The sequence below is a fragment of the Salvelinus namaycush genome, chromosome 3, assembly GCF_016432855.1.
Source record: "Salvelinus namaycush isolate Seneca chromosome 3, SaNama_1.0, whole genome shotgun sequence".
Classification (NCBI taxonomy): Eukaryota; Metazoa; Chordata; class Actinopteri; order Salmoniformes; family Salmonidae; genus Salvelinus; species Salvelinus namaycush.
Window position 1 is genome coordinate 24,502,133 of NC_052309.1, and position 16,950 is coordinate 24,519,082.

General features: G+C 42.8%; 1 protein-coding gene across 1 annotated transcript; it reads left to right on the forward strand.

Moving 5' to 3' along the window:
• Positions 1–11,957: 11,957 nt before the first annotated feature.
• Positions 11,958–14,988, forward strand: LOC120043698 (glutaminyl-peptide cyclotransferase-like). Its single transcript, XM_038988249.1, has 7 exons — positions 11,958–12,191; positions 12,511–12,657; positions 12,814–13,116; positions 13,625–13,786; positions 13,884–13,983; positions 14,402–14,518; positions 14,843–14,988. Exons 1-7 carry the CDS (start codon positions 11,958–11,960, stop codon positions 14,986–14,988), a joined length of 1,209 nt encoding a protein of 402 aa, XP_038844177.1.
• The last annotated feature ends 1,962 nt before the right edge of the window (positions 14,989–16,950 follow it).

The following is a 16,950-nucleotide window of genomic DNA, read 5'->3' on the forward strand; positions in this document are numbered from 1 at the left end:
TAAAAGTAAGAAGTAATTAAAGAGCAGCAGAAAGATAACAGTAGCGAGACTATATACAGGGAGGTACCGGTACAAAGTCCATGTGGGGGGGCACTGGTTAGTTGAGGTAATATGGACATGTAGGTAGAGTTATTAAAGTGACTATGCATAGATGATAACAACAGAGTAACAGCGGTGTACACTTAGGTTGGAGTCATTAAAAAGCGTTTTTCAACAATTCCACAAATTTCTTGTTAACAAACTATAGTTTTGGCAAATCGGTTAGGACATCTACTTTGTGCATGACACAAGTAATTTTTCCAACAATTGTTTGCAGATTATTTCACTTATAATTCACTGTATCACAATTCCAGTGGGTCAGAAGTTTACATACACTAAGTTGACTGTGCCTTTAAACAGCTTGGGAAATTCCAGAAAATTATGTCATGGCTTTAGAAGCTTCTGATAAACTAATTGACATAATTTGAGTCAATTGGAGGTGTACCTGTGGATGTATTTCAAGGCCTACCTTCAAACTCAGTGCCTCTTTGCTTGACATAATGGGAAAATCAAAAGAAATTAGCCAAGACCCCAGAAAAAAAATGGTAGACCTCCACAAGTCTGGTTCATCCTTGGGAGCAATTTCCAAATGCCTGAAGGTACCACGTTCATCTGCACAAACAATAGTACACAAGTATAAACACCATGGGACCACGCAGCTGTCATACCGCTCAGGAAGGAGACGCGTTCTGTCTCCTAGAGATGAATGTACTTTGGTGCGAAAAATGCAAATCAATCCCAAAACAACAGCAAAGGACCTTGTGAAAATGCTGGAGGAAACAGGTACAAAAGTATCTATGTTCACAGTAAAACGAGTCCTATATCGACATAACCTGAAAGGCCGCTCAGCAAGATAGAAGCCACTGCTCCAAAACCGCCATAAAAAAGACAGACTACGGTTTGCAACTACACATGGGAGCAAAGATCGTATTTTTTGTAGAAATGTCCTCTGGTCTGATGAAACAAAAATATAACTGTTTGGCCATAATGACCATCGTTATGTTTGGAGGAAAAAGGGTGAGGCTTGCAAGCCGAAGAACACCATACCAACCGTGAAGCACGGGGGTGGCAGCATCATGTTGTGGGGGTGCTTTGCTGCAGGATGGACTGGTGCACTTCACAAAATAGATGGCATCATGAGGTAGGAAAATGATGTGGATATATTGAAGCAACATCTCAAGACATCAGTCAGGAAGTTAAAGCTTGGTGGCAAATGGCTCTTCCAAATGGACAATGACCCCAAGCATACTTCCAAAGTTGTGGCAAAATGGCTTAAGGACAACAAAGTCAAGGTATTGGAGTGGCCATCACAAAGCCCTGACCTCAATCCCATAGAGAATTTGTGGGCAGAACTGAAAAGGCGTGTGTGCCCAAGGAGGCCTACAAACCTGACTCCGTTACACCAGCTCTGTCAGGAGGAATGGGCCAAAATTCACCCAACTTATTGTGGGACGCTTGTAGAAGGCTACCTGAAACGTTTGACCCAAGTTAAGCGATTTAAAGGCAATGCTACCAAATACTAATTGAGTTTATGTAAACTTCTGACCCACTGGTAATGTGATGAAAGAAATAAAAGCTGAAATAAATCATTCTCTCTACTATTATTCTGACATTTCAAATTCTTAAAATTAAGTGGTGATCCTAACTGACCCAAGACAGGGAATTTTTACTAGGATTTAAATGTCAGGAATTGTGAAAAACTGAGTTTAAAGGTGTTTGTAAACTTCCGACTTCAACTGTACATATTACCTCAACTAACCGGTGCCCCACGCACATTGACTCTGTACCTGTACCCCCTGTATATAGTCTCGCTATTGTTATTTTACCGCTGCTCTTAAATTACTTGTTACTTTTATTTCTTATTCATACCTGTATTATTATTTATTTTTTAACTGCATTGTTGGTTAGGGGTTCGTAAGTAAGCATTTCACTGTAAGGTCTACCTACACCTGTTGTATTCGGCGCATGTGACTAATAAAATTTGATTTGTTGAACGCTGAGCTGTAGTCAATGAATAGCATTCTCACATAGGTGTTCCTTTTGTCCTGGTGGGAAAAGGCAGTGTGGAGTGCAATAGAGATTGCATCATCTGTGGATCTGTTGGGGCGGTATGCAAATTGGAGTGAGTCTAGGGTTTCTGGGATAATGGTGTTGATGTGAGCCATGACCAGCCTTTCAAAACACTTTCTGGCTACAGACCTGAGTGCTACGGGTCGGTAGTAATTTAGGCAGGTGTAACGTTCGTCGTCTGAAGATGAGGAATCATCGGACCAAAGCGCAGCGTGGTAAGTATTCATGTTAATTTATTAAAACAGAACACTAAACAAAATAACAAAGAGAATGAAACGAAACGAAACAGTCCTGTCTGGTACAGATGTAACCGATGTGAAATGGCTATCTAGTTAGCGGTGGTGCGCGCTAATAGCCTTTCAATCGGTGACGTCACTTGCTCTGAGACCTTGAAGTAGTGGTTCTTCTTGCTTTGCAAGGGCCGCGGCTTTTGTGGAGCGATGGGTAACGATGCTTCGTGGGTGACTGTTGTTGATGTGTGCAGAGGGTTCCTGGTTCGCGCCCGGCTCGGGGCGAGGGGACGGACGAAAGTTGAACTGTTACATTGGTGCCGTGACCCGGATCACTGGTTGCTGCGGAAAAGGAGGAGGTCGAAAGGGAGGTGAATGTAACCAATGTGAAATGCCTATCTAGTTAGCGGTGGTGCGCGCTAATAGCCATTCAATCGGTGACGTCACTTGCTCTGAGACCTTGAAGTAGTGGTTCTCCTTGCTCTGCAAGGGCCGCGGCTTTTGTGGAGCGATGGGTAACGATGCTTCGTGGGTGACTGTTGTTGATGTGTGCAGAGGGTCCCTGGTTCTCGCCCGGGGCGAGGGGACGGACGAAAGTTGAACTGTTACACAGACACAAAGACAGAAAACAACTACCCACAAAACACAGGTGGGAAAAGGCTACCCAAGTATGGTTCTCAATCAGAGACAACGATAGACAGCTGCCTCTGATTGAGAACCACACCCGGCCAAACACACAGAAATAAAAAACATAGAACACAAAACATAGAATGCCCACCCCAACTCACGCCCTGACCAAACCAAAATAGAGACATAAAAAGGATCTCTAAGGTCAGGGCGTGACAGCAGGTTACCTTAGTGTTCTTGGGCACAGGGACTGTGGTGGTGTGCTTGAAACATGTTGGTATTACAGACTCAGACAGGGAGAGGTTGAAAATCTCAGTGAAGACACTTGCCAGTTGGTCAAAGCATGCTCAGAGTACACGTCCTGGTAATCCATCTGGCCCCGCGGCCTTGTGAATGTTAACCTGTTTAATTACTCACATTGGCTGCGGAGAGCATGATCAGTCTTCCAGAACAGCTGGTGCTCTCATGCATGTTTCAGTGTTATTTGCTTTGAAGCGAGCATAGAAGTAGTTTAGCTTGTCTGGTAGGCTCGTGTCACTGGGCAGGTCTTGGCTGTGCTTCCCTTTGTAGTCTATAATGGTTTGCAAGCCCTGCCACATCCGACGAGCATCAGAGCTGGTGTAGTACGATTCGATCTTAGTCCTGTATTGATGCTTTGCCTGTTTGATGGTTCGTCTGAGGGCATAGCGGGATTTCTTATCAGCTTCCCGGTTAGAGTCCCACTCTTTGAAAGCGGCAGCTCTAGCGGCAGCTCTAGCTCAGTGCGGATGTTGCCTGTAATCCATGGCTTCTGGTTGGGGTATTGTTATGAATTTTATGAATAATGACTAAATGATGTATACATTTAACGTAGAACTATAACTAACAGAATTCTACCCTGTCTCTGTATAATGATAAATAATGTTTGTCCATAAGAAACAGGAACTGTTAGCAGGCAAGGAACTGTGGCAGACAACTTGTGACCACTGTGGAACTGATAACAGGGAAGGAAGTCTCCCCACCCAGGGAGGGGAGAAACCTTGGGCTTGTAGTAGATTGTATAACAGGTGGTAGGTAATGTATGAGAAGGAGAAGACTTGTGAACTATATTGTCATTGTCTTAGAGGAGGAGGGACAGTTATGACGAAATGAGAGGTATATAAACCAATGTACATGTAAGGATGGGCAGAGCTCTCGTAAATAAACATGCTGACTATGGTAGACTGGCCTCTGTCTGTTTCATTTTAATAAGAACCTTACAAATTCTTAGTAACAGACAGAGTATTTTAATTGAAGTTCAGTTTATGAACATTGAGAACAGAATTCTCATAACAGGTATGTACGTACGGTCACTGTGGGGACGACGTCATCGATGCACTTATTGATGAAGCCAATGACTGATGTGGTGTACTCCTCAATGCCATCGGAGGAATCCCGGAACATATTCCAGTCTGTGCAAGCAAAACAGTCCTATAGCTTAGCATCTGCTTCATCTGAACACTTCTTTATTGATCTAGTCACTCACTGGTGCTTCCTGCTTAAATTTTTGCTTGTAAGCCGGAATCAGGAGGATAGAATTATGGTCAGATTTGCCAAATGGAGTGCGAGGGAGAGCTTTGTACGAATCTCTGTGTGTGGAGTAAAGGTGGTCCAGAGTTTTTTCCCCCTCTGGTTGCACATTTAACATGCTGATAGAAATTTAGTAAAATGGATTTAAGTTTCCCTGCATTAAAGTCCCCGGCTACTAGGAGCGTCGCCTCTGGGTGAGCGTTTTCTTGTTTGCTTATGGCGGAATACAGCTCATTCAATGCTGTCTTAGTTCCAGCCTCAGTCTGTGGTGTTATGTAAACAGCTACGAAAAATACAGATGAAAACTCTCTAGGTAGATAGTGTGGTCTTCAACTTATCATGAGATACTCTACCTTAGGTGAGCAATAGCTCGAGACTTCCTTAGATATCGTGCACCAGCTGTTATTTACAAAAATACATAATCCGCCGCCCCTTGTCTTACCAGACGCCGCTGTTCTATCCTGCCGGTACAGCGTATAACCAGCCAGCTGTATGTTCATAGTGTCGTCATTCAGCCACGACTCCGTGAAGCATAAGATAATACAGTTTTGAATGTCCCGTTGGTAGTTCAATCTTCCGCCTAGGTCATCTATTTTATTCTCCAAAGATTGCATGTTTACTAGCAGAATGGAAGGAAGTGGAGGTTTATTTGATCGCCTACGAATTCTCAGAAGGCAGCTCGCCCTCTGGCCCCTTTTTCTCTGCCTCCTCTTCACGCAAATCACGGGGATCTGGACCTGTTCCCGAGAAAGCAGTATATCGTTCGCGTCGGGCTTCTCAGACTCGTTAAAGGAGAAAAAGGATTCTGCAAGTCCGTGGCGAGTAATCGCAGTCCTGATATCCAGAAGTTATTTTCGGTCATACGAGACGGTAGCGGCAACATTATGTACAAAATAAGTTAAAAAATAAGTTAAAACAGCACAAATAAACAAACAAAAAAACAATCGGTTGGGGACATGTAAAACGTCAGCCTTCTTCTCCGGCGTCATACTATACACTCAACATTTGTGTTGTGAAAACATGATTCTGTGAGGCTTACCAAGTCAGTGGGGTCATGGCGGGGCAAGCGGGACACTTTCGTGTGGGTTGTTTTAGGGGTGACCCAAACATCCTTCGAATAGCACTGTAAAAAGATGAAGGGCTGTGAGTGTGTGTTGGCTCTTGGCTATGTTTCACTCTCTCTCTGTCTCTCTCCCTTGCACCAGGAACTGTAGATGATTAAAATCTGATGGAATCCTTCCAAATGAGTTAAAGCCAGCTTTTACAGACTGCACTGCTTGGTAGACTGCACACTACAGCGAGCTTCCCTTAATCTATTTGAAGTCAGACACTTCAAATGCACTTCAATGGTTAGGAACCAATATAAACAGGCAGTTAGGAAAGCAAAGGCTAGCTTTTTCAAACATAAATTTGCATCCTGTAGCACAAACTCCAAAAAGTTCTGGGACACTGTAAAGTCCATGGAGAATAAGAGCACCTCCTCCCAGCTGCCCACTGCACTGAGGCTAGGAAACACTGTCACCACCGATAAATCCACGATAATTGAGAATTTCAATAAGCATTTTTCTACGGCTGGCCATGCTTTCCACCTGGCTACCCTTACCCCGGTCAACAGCCCTGCACCCCCCACAGCAACTTGCCCAAGCCTCCCCCATTTCTCCTTCACCAAAATCCAGATAGCTGATGTTCTGAAAGAGATGCAAAATCTGGATCCCTACAAATCAGTTGGCTAGACAATCGGGACCCTCTCTTTCTAAAATGATCCGCTGAAATTGTTGCAACCCCTATTACTATCCTGTTCAACCTCTCTTTCGTATCGTCTGAGATCCCCAAAGATTGGAAAGCTGCCGCAGTCATCCCCCTCTTCAAAGGGGGAGACACTCTAGACCCAAACTGCTACAGACCTATATCTATCCTACCCTGCCTTTCTAAGGTCTTCGAAAGCCAAGTTAACAAACAGATCACCGACCATTTCGCTCAAGGTCCTAAACGATATCATAACGGCCATTGATAAGAGACGATACTGTGTAGCTGTATTCATTGACCTGGCCAAGGCTTTCGACAATCACCACATTCTTATCGACAAGACTCAACAGCCTTGGTTTCTCAAATGACTGCCTCGCCTGGTTCACCAACTACTTCTCAGACAGAGTTCAGTGTGTCAAATCGGAGGGCCTTTTGTCCGGACATCTGGCAGTCTCTATGGGGGTGCCACAGGGTTCAATTGTGTCAGAGCAGCTCACAAATCATTGCACCTGTACATAGCCCATATGTAAATAGCCCATCCAACTACCTCATTCCCATACTGTTATTTTATTATTATTATTTTTTTCTCCTTTGCATCCCAGTATCTCTACTTGCACATTCGTCTTCTGCACATCTATCACTCCAGTGTTTAATAGCTAAATTGTAATTATTTCACCACTATGGCCTATTTATTGCCTTACCTCCCTTATCTTACCTCATTTGCACACACTGTACATAGACTTTCTCTATTGTGTTGTTGATTGTATGTTTGTTTATTCCATGTGTAACTCTGTGTTGTTGTTTGTGTCACACTGCTTTGCTTTATCTTGGCCAGGTCGCAGTTGTAAATGAGAACTTGTTTTCAACTAGCCTACCTGGTTAAAAAAAGACAAAAAAATGGCAAGCAGGGTCTCATATGTACTAGAGGTCGACCGATTATGATTTTTCAACGCCGATACCGATTATTGGAGGACCAAAAAAGCCGATACCGATTAATCGGACGGTTTTTATATATATATTTGTAATAATGACAATTACAACAATACTGAATGAACAATGAACACTTTTATTTTAACTTAATATAATACATAAATAAAAACAATTTAGTCTCAAATAAATAATGAAACATGTTCAATTTGGTTTAAATAACGCAAAAACCCAGTGTTGGAGAAGAAAGTAAAAGTGCAATATGTGCCATGTAAAAAAGCTAACGTTTAAATTCCTTGCTCAGAACATGAGAACATATGAAAGCTGGTGATTCTTTTTAACACGAGTCTTCAATATTCCCAGTTAAGAAGTTTTAGGTTGTAGTTATTATAGGAATTATGATGCGTCGACTATTTCTCTCTGTACCATATGTATTTCATATGCCTTTGACTATTGGATGTTCGTATAGGCACTTTAGTATTGCCAGCCTAATCTCGGGAGTTGATAGGCTTGAAGTCATAAACAGCGCAATGCTTGAAGCACAGCGAAGAGCTGCTGGCAAATGCAGGAAAGTGCTGTTTGAATGAATGCTTACGAGACTGCTGCTGCCTACCACCGCTCAGTCAGACTGCTCTATCAAATCATAGACTTAATTCTAATATAATAAACACAGAGAAATACGAGCCTTTTGTCATTAATATGGTCAAATCCGGAAACTATAATTTTTGGATTTTTTTTGGTATTCTTTCAGTGAAATACGTAACCGTTCCGTATTTTATCGAACGAGTGGCAACCCTAAGTCTAAATATTGCTGTTACATTGCACAACCTTCAATGTTATGTCATAATATTATAACATTCTGGCCAAATAATTACGGTTTTATTAGGAAGAAATGGTCTTCACACAGTTCGCAACGAGCCAGGCGACCCAAACTGCTGCATATACCCTGAGTCTGCTTGCACTGAACGCAAGAGAAGTGACACAATTTCCCTAGTTAATATTGCCTGCTAACATGAATTTATTTTAACTAAATATGCAGGTTTAAAAATATATACTTCTGTGTATTGATTTTAAGAAAGGCATTGATGTTTATGGTTAGGTACATTTGTGCAACGATTGTGCTTTTTCGCGAATACACTTTTGTTAAATCATCACCCGTTTGGCGAAGTTGAAGTAGGCTGTGATTCGATGACAAATTAACACGCACCGCATTGATTATATGCAACGTAGGACAAGCTAGTTGACCTAGTAATATCATCAAGTATGTGTAGTTAACTAGTGATTATGTGAAGATTGATTGTTTTTATAAGATAAGTTTAATGCTTGCTAGAAACTTATCTTGGCTCCTTGCAGCCACAAGGTCCTTTTGATGCTGCACTCACGTAACAGGTGGTCAGCTTGCCACGCAGTCTCCTCGTGGATTGCAATGTAATCGGCCATAATTGACGTCCAAAAAGGCCGATTACAGATTGTTATGAAAACTTGAAATCGGCCCCAATTAATCGGTCAACCTCTAATACGTACCCAATAACATAAAGCAGCAACACCCTGGTCACTAAGGATAAGTTTCAAACAGCTTAATATTGAGCGTGTGATGTTAATAAAAGTGTTACCCTGGAGCTCCTCCTTGCCCTCAGGCAGCAGGCAGTGGCTGAGACCCCGGGCAGGGGACGTGAGTAGGGAGGGGCTGAGGTTCAGACTGTCTCCCGTCCTAAACAGAGGCAGCAGGGTGGGGCATTGGGGTGTAGCAGCAGGGCTTAGGAAGGGCTCCCTTTTCCTTCCCATGGGTGGGATGACACCAAGCATGCGGTCCTCCAGGAAAAGTGATCCTGACCTGAACACACACATATGGGTTGAAAACACATGCAATAATACTATACTTAGTTATAATGTCAAAAACAGGCATGAATGCCAGCGACTACAGGGATGTAAACCCACCCAGTAGGAGAGTGCGGTAGTAGGAGACTGCTCTCACTGCCGGTGCGGTCCTCACAGACAGAGCAGTGGCCTACCTGTGTTGGAGATGGAGTCCACAGTCCCACTGCTCCCTAGGGAAGACATATAGAGAGGCATTGACTCATGTACATTTGTCCTAAACATACCTGTCCTGTATATCCCTGAAACCTCTGAGGACCCTCCAGTCTAACTCACCCTCCAGAAGCGTGCTCAAGGGAAGCAGCTGATTGAGACTGAAGCCTGAATCCAGGGAACTCGGCTGGGAGTCGCTGTCATACACACTAGACTGGACACTAGACTATCACTAGACTGGAGCTCTGACCAATCAGAATGCACTCCCCACATGGGGACAGACACACCCTTCTCCTCTGGGTCAACTGTTTTTCCATTGGCTACAGCTTTGTACAATCTCCTTCTTTTCATCTGAAGCTCTGCCTTAACATCTGAGTAAAGCAAACAGAAAAGCAACATCCTGGTTAGTGTGATGTTATTACGCACAAAACTACAGTTTGTAATCATATTTGATGTAATTAACAGAACAACTCTCGTCACTTCACAATAGTCTTTAACTGTGTTGAACATAATGTCATGGGAAGTTGGGGGAGAGGTGTGGGGCTGGTACCTGAGGTGGGGGCAGGTCTCTTGCGGGAACGACTGCAGACATACTTGCGTTTGGCCTTTAGATTGTGAGGGGGAGTACAGGGCTCAGAGGGGGTGTTCTCTTCACTCTCAGAACTTGTGCATGCACACACACACACACACACACACAGTGTAAATGCATTGATATGAAACTCAAGCACATAGTCTGTACTTGTCTTGATGCTTGGGTGGGGTGGTACCTGTGTCGGGTTCCTGCTTGGGGATGCATTGGGGGGGCAAGCGGCACTGCAGGGTCTGGATCCTACTCTGAAGAAAGTCAAAATAGCGCAGCATGTGGACCTGAGTCTCCTTCTGAACATAGATTAGAGGAGAGACATCACACACAGAAACACCCACCCACATAATGTAACCGTACTGAATTCAGGCAAAGACATGCACCCACATACTGTCTATATAAACGGACACAAAGACTCGTACAGAGAATCCATGAATACAAATAAATCAAGAACGTCAGTGCATAAACCTTGGTGAGTCTTCGGCCATTCCTAGGCTCAGATATGGGCAGGAGGCCTGCAATCTCTTTCAGACTGTTACTGCAGCATGTGCTCCAGTCCAGCTGATCCTTACTGTAAGATACGTTACTCATTTTTTAGCTACAGTAAATCATTCTCATAATCTCATTCAAGCCTCGTTTCTAATTATTTTTTGACAGTGACATGCAACAGGCCATTTTAGAAGCTAAAACTACCTTTTCCAGCGAGTCTCGTCCCTGCCTGCGGGTCCTGGTGCCATTGCTCAAATCTGCCACAGGGGGAGTCAAATATGCACGATTACCGTTCACAGTCCCATACAAAGTAACGTTAGCTTGCTAGCTAGCTGAAGTTTGCCATCTCTCAGTCTAGCTAACGTTACTGGTTTTAAATTCACGCCTTTAACCAAATATTAGTTTTACTTTTATATGCTTCGCCTCTTCCTCATCTGCTTTAACTAAAATATCTTAACGTAACTACGTTTGAGCTAACGTTAATTCTATAGCAAAATCGATATAGCTAGCTAGCCAGCTAACGTTAGCTGAGTACTCATTTTTTGATAGTGAGCGGACGAGCAGAGATAAGCAAGCGAAATATAAATTACAATTATTGATATTTTTATTTAGTAGCTAATATCTGTGGACGTAATTGTTAGTGTTAATTTTACGGCCAATCACTTACCAAGCAGAAGTTTAACAGTGAAGGAAATTGTGCCTATCTTTCTCTATTTATCAAATCATTTTACTCTAGCCAGCTAGTTCTAGTCATGTCACCTCATTGGCAATAAAAAAATACCAATCCCTTTGCAGGAGGCTAGACACAGACCTATTTTAGCGAGTACATTGAATGTTCTAAGATTTTTAGGAAATATATTGGATTTGAACATTACCATGTGGAAATGTGGCCTACTTGATTAACCAATCAGTTGTTTGGTTCAATCATTTATTCAACAATGTACAATTATACAGATATTGATAGAACAATACACATATAAAGATATATTTTGGGGGCTAATGTGGGATTATTTTATTTGTTTAAATCTAGCCTGTTGTCTTTTCAGAATGTATTCCAAAAACACTACGCCACTTTTCCAGTATTTTAATTTTCTCCATCGATTGTAAACCTAAACCTTTTCGCGCACGACAATTTTCACAGCAGGTACCGGTCTGAACTTGTCTGCCTGAATACACTGAATAGCCACCACAGTAGTGGCGGGCTGCTCTTGTTTTTGCACCAAAGGCAGACACGGAACTTCGGGGTGCAAAAATGAGCCCATAACGAATGATATGGCGGAATCAATATTCGACTAGTGTGGACGTTGGTATATTTAATTTAATAGATCCGCCGATGCATGCATGTCCCAACATGACTGCGTAAGTGTTCCATTCAGGTAAATTATCCTCTATGTTCTTGTTGAATGGTAGCCTATCCTGTTGAGATTGTGTCAAATGAAATAATAGATGTCATACATGGGCTCGAGTCTAAGCAGCCAGTGGCCTCATTAATTACATAAACAGTCAATCAGTCATGGAAGGTGTCGAATTGTTTTTTTGTGATATTTAACATGCGCGTTGTTCTCCATTGCCATACGCCAGCCTGGAATCATACGCACTGTAACGCAAATAGTTGAGAAAGGCTCTGTACCAGACTGTACTGTTGTGTGAATCTATCCATACTTCAAGTCATGAGAACCATCCGGAGGCACCGATCTGCTACGGGCACCGAGCTGCTACTGGGACGCTGCAACCTGCTCCGGATGTCCCGAGTTCGGATGCTTCTCGTTTGTCTATGCGGGATGCTGGCTATGGCTCTGACACTTGGATTTTATTTGTCGAGTAATGATACAAGAGATGATGATGACAGTATTCATATGCACGATAACATACAATTTCGTGTGCCAGACCTAATAAGAGACAAGGTAGGTGATAGATACTGTATTGTTTATTGTATATTGTAGCCTCCAGTTTTCCAATATTGCACCAAGCCGAAAGGAGTAGCATACTTTTTAGGTGATGCTATCTTGCTACAGCCTACATACCCCAGCTAGCAGGAATACTTAACCCTGTCTGTTCAACTGATACATTTCACTGATGGCAGAAACTTAACCTCAAGTCAGATATTTGATTGCTCAATAATAAACAATATTTTCTGCAAGGTAACAGACAGTTTTTCAAAATGCATATGTGAAAAAAATACTGCAACTGCCTCCTCTCTCCTGCTGTCCTCCCCTTCTGCAGTTGACCCATAACCCCCGTAGGTCCACTGTGGCCCAGATCAAACGTCTGGTGGGCCAGGTAAATTCGGGGAGGCTTTGGTACTCTCTCCTGAGGCCCATCCTGGTAGAGAGACTGCCAGGTACAAGGGGCAGCCGTAGGGTGCGTGAGGTTAGGAACTTTATTGACTCCTGCAAGAGACATCAGGGTAGAATGTCTGTAATGTCTGAACTGGTATCTCTCAATCTCTGTTTTACATGTTATTCTAACAATTAACCTTTTGTTTACTGAAATTAAAATCACACTTTTTTTCTGTGATTGCACAAGCACATCTACAGCCATCTGGAGTTCCTGTCAGCGGGTTGGTCGTTGGAGGTCGACTCCTTTAACTCTGCTACCCCAAAGGGACTAATCACCTTCTCCAACCTGCTAGCAGTCCTGGACCCCTCGGCCCCGCGTCGTCTGCTGCTGGCCTGCCACTACGACTCCAAGGCCATGCCCCCAGCTTCCAAAACCCCCGACGGTCCTCTCAGGAGGTTCCTAGGGGCCAGCGACGCGGCTGTCCCCTGTGCCATGATACTGGAGCTGGTGACTGCACTGGACGTCCACCTGAAAGTGCTAAAACAACAGGTAAATACTGTGTCTGCTCTGCTACTGTAGGGCAAAGGTATGCTTTAGAGGGCAAGGATGAAAGTGATGACTTCACAGATCCTTTTAAGTTCTCGGTTGCATGGGGAAAATAAAATGTTGGATTTGCAGAAAGCGTAGGAAAACAGATGAAATGATGTGCTTTCGTGTGTGGGTGGACTACCATCTGAAGAGTTTGCCACTCTCCCGAGATGTCAGACTATTTATAGATCTGGAGTTTTACCCATGCTTACACATTAATTATTTATACATTTATTTCCAATTTAAACTGCAGACATTGATGGGTTGGAGCCCAGACATCATTAACACTCACTTGTCATCTCCCATGTTGGCAGCAGAAACAATGCATTTTAAAGGATATTGAATGGTAGTCACATATTATTCGACCAATAACTTTTTTTTCTAAACATACTGTATGTTATATTACAAGAAGATCTACCACTCCATCCCCTGTACATTTTTTCTCTCTGTCTGTTTTTCTCTCTGGTAGAAGTCACAGGTGACATTGCAGTTGGTCTTCTTTGATGGTAATGAGGCGTTTCAGCAGCCGAGCCCCTCCGACTCTCTGTATGGCTCACGTTACCTTGCTGACCAAATGTCCCGCACCCCTCACCCCCCAGGAGCCGAACATACCACCCTGTTAAATGCTTTGGTGAGGCTTTTTTAGTGTATGTTACAATGTTCCCTTGCCAAGCCATATGTAGTATGCAATGTGTTTTGTGTGTTGATTTGCTGACTTTTACTGGCAGGACCTGTTTGTTCTGTTGGATCTGATTGGTGCACCTGACCCTATGTTTGTCAACCACTTTGACAACACTGTACGCTGGTTTGATGAGCTCATATATGCAGGTAAGGCCCCCCACCCCACTTCTCAACATTTTACTCCACATACAGGATCACAAAAATTGTCAGATAAATGAATGAATTGTTATCACATTGATTGCTCACTGTAATCATAATGGGGCAAAAACATGTTGTAATGGAGATTGTGAAATAGAGGGAAGGAGGCAGAGGTACACTAGAATGACAAAAAGAGCCAGGGAGCAAGGCAAAAAGAGTTTGGCAGGTGGATGACTGACTCATGCTGATACAGGACCAGGCTCTCCAGTGCTGATCTGACTTTAATTTCACTCAGGCACAGTAATAAGACACCTGGAGTGAGCTGTTCTTACTCCCTCAATGTTCTGTCTCCTCTCTGCTTATTCCTCCCGTTCTTTATCATTGGCCTTGACCATGGCCCGCGGTGGCTGTCATGTCCGTCTGCCAGAGAGGAGGCTCCATAAGCTGGGTCTGCTGTCCTCCCACCCCAGAGAGGTGAGTTACTTCAGGAAGGACATAAACCTGGGCCCTGTGGAGGACGACCATGTGCCCTTCCTCCAGCAGGGTGAGAGAGCACACCCACATAGATAGACAGATGGTTAGAGAGCACATTTACTGACTAACAAGAATGGATGTTTAACAGTACACCTTGAATAACTACACAGCTGATTAGACTATGGCCTTATGACTGTACTGTATCTACAGAGATTGGTTCCCTCCTGCTTTAGTTTTATCCCTGTAGAACTTAATGTACCATCTGCCTGTTTTCTCTCTCGCTCTATCAACCTCTGTCTACCCTATCTGTCCACTACACTCTACCCTATTTCATTTTTCTTCTCTCCTCCCCTATCTCTCTGCCATTCCCACCCACTCTGCTCTATGCCTGCAGGGGTTCCAGTACTACACATGATCACAACGCCCTTCCCCTCCTTTATGCACACTCTGGAGGACACAGCGGAACACATCCATTCTCAGACTATCGAGAATCTCACCAAGGTGCTAGTGGTGTTCCTTGCTGAATACATAGGACTCTGACTGACATTTTTCCCCCATTATTATTGATCATACACATTGATCCGTTCGATTTTATGCCACAATCACCCACCCTTGTTTTATAATACCAGCCACTCTCCAGTTAATTACTTGATTACTTAGTATCACATCCCCACATCATACATTTCCAAAGTCCTATCACACCAGGCAATTTTTCCACATCACCTATAATCCCACATTCTATACCCTATTCTTATTGTTTTTTCTTTATCCATTCTGGAGCCAAACTAGAAAACTGTTGAAATTAGGATTGTGATTATAGAGGCCTTTTACATACCCTGTCCCTCTATTTCTCATAATCGATGTGGGTCTCAGATTTATGCAGAAACACATGGCTAAACTTGATAATGTGCCTTTTTTCAATATGTTCAGTAAATAAGGTTGTGAACATTAGAGTATATAGTGCTTCCCAGTGAGGGATAAAAAAAAACAGTTTAAAAGGCGAAATAAAGAGGTGATATACAGACATTACTGTACATATTTGTTCACCCAAAAAGTAATTTATAGTCCAGCCCAGTAATAATATAGCAATAAATATGTGCTTTGACAAGTGCCAGATTATATGGAATATAATTGTGCATGTAGCTAATACAAGTAATACAAAGTAAAAGTTTCCAATATTACATACACCCAAGAACTCTGTTTGTTGAAATATATGTATTATGTATTAGGATGAAGATGAATCAAATGTATTGGTATGACTTTGTATATGGAGCATTAAGATATTTAGAGATATTCGTCTAAAATCAATACTAGGTTCAGTTCCAATGCTTTACATATCACTTGTATACTGAAAGAGTTGCATCCACCAGTTAACTGGCCAAAAGTGATAAAAACTAATTGAAAAGTATTATCTATTGCGTACTGTATGCATCCACTATTGTAGCATAACAATGGCCTTGACATGAGGTGTCAGCCAGCAGAATGTAATAATGCATAATGAGAAACGATTTAATGCGCAATACTTGTTACAGCATATTCAGTTCCAACATTATTATACTGTGTGAATGGATGCTGAAACTGCCACTGTTTTGTTACATAGCCTGGGTTCCAGTCTGTTTCTGCTAATGTAGCACATGGGGATGTGTGAAACTTACTCCTCAGCCTGAAGTGTCCCTACTTGCACCAGTGTGTAGCTAGCTTTTCACGTGGTGTCGACTGGTAAGATGCTTCCGGAAGGCGGTCACTTGTGTTAGCAAGGCAGAGGTCCTGGGTACGAGCCTCATGTGAGCTGAGTCAAGAAGAAGTGGTACTTGCTAAGTATAACGTCTGTTAACACTCAGTTGTTTATGCACAACAAGCAGGCACCCAGGCTCCAATTGGAGTCATCCAATCGCCTATGTGAAAGATTGTTTGATGCTATACTTAAGCAATAAGGCCCGAGGGGGTGTGGTATGTTGGACATATACCACAAACCACAGAGGTGCCTTATTGCTATTGTAAACTGGTTACCAATATAAATAGAGCAGTAAATAAGTATTTTTGCGTCATACCCGTGAAAGGCTGAAATACTGTTTTAGCCAATCAGCATCCAGGACCCAAAATACACAGTTTGTAATGTACCTCAACCCTTGTATTGCACTAATATCTGACATTGCCTCATACTTTCATTGTAGGGTATAAAAAACAGATGTGAAATGAATGATAGCTTGCATAGAATTCCTCTGAGAATATTTTCTTAAATAAAAAATATATGAACTTGTTTGATTTGTTTTATTTCATATATGAAAAAAATTGTTGAAACGTTAATTTCCCCCCAACATCTGAGCTGCTACCTTCCGGCGGTACCGGAGCATCAGGTCTCGTCGGTCCTCTAGGCCATAAGACTGTTGAACAGCTAACCCTAAGCAGTCTACCTGTACTCACCTGCACTAGACTATTTGCACTTGGCTCTTTTCACACCTGTATCTTAAAGAGACTATTTGCAGACTCTCACCCACCCTT

Coding starts and splice junctions, on each gene's coding strand:
- LOC120043698 (XM_038988249.1), top strand. CDS start 11,958: ATGAGAACCATCCGGAGGCACCGATCTGCTACGGGCACCGAGCTGCTA. Junction 12,192..12,510: donor CAGACCTAATAAGAGACAAG/GTAGGTGATAGA, acceptor CCCCTTCTGCAG/TTGACCCATAACCCCCGTAG. Junction 12,658..12,813: donor GCAGCCGTAGGGTGCGTGAG/GTTAGGAACTTT, acceptor TGATTGCACAAG/CACATCTACAGCCATCTGGA.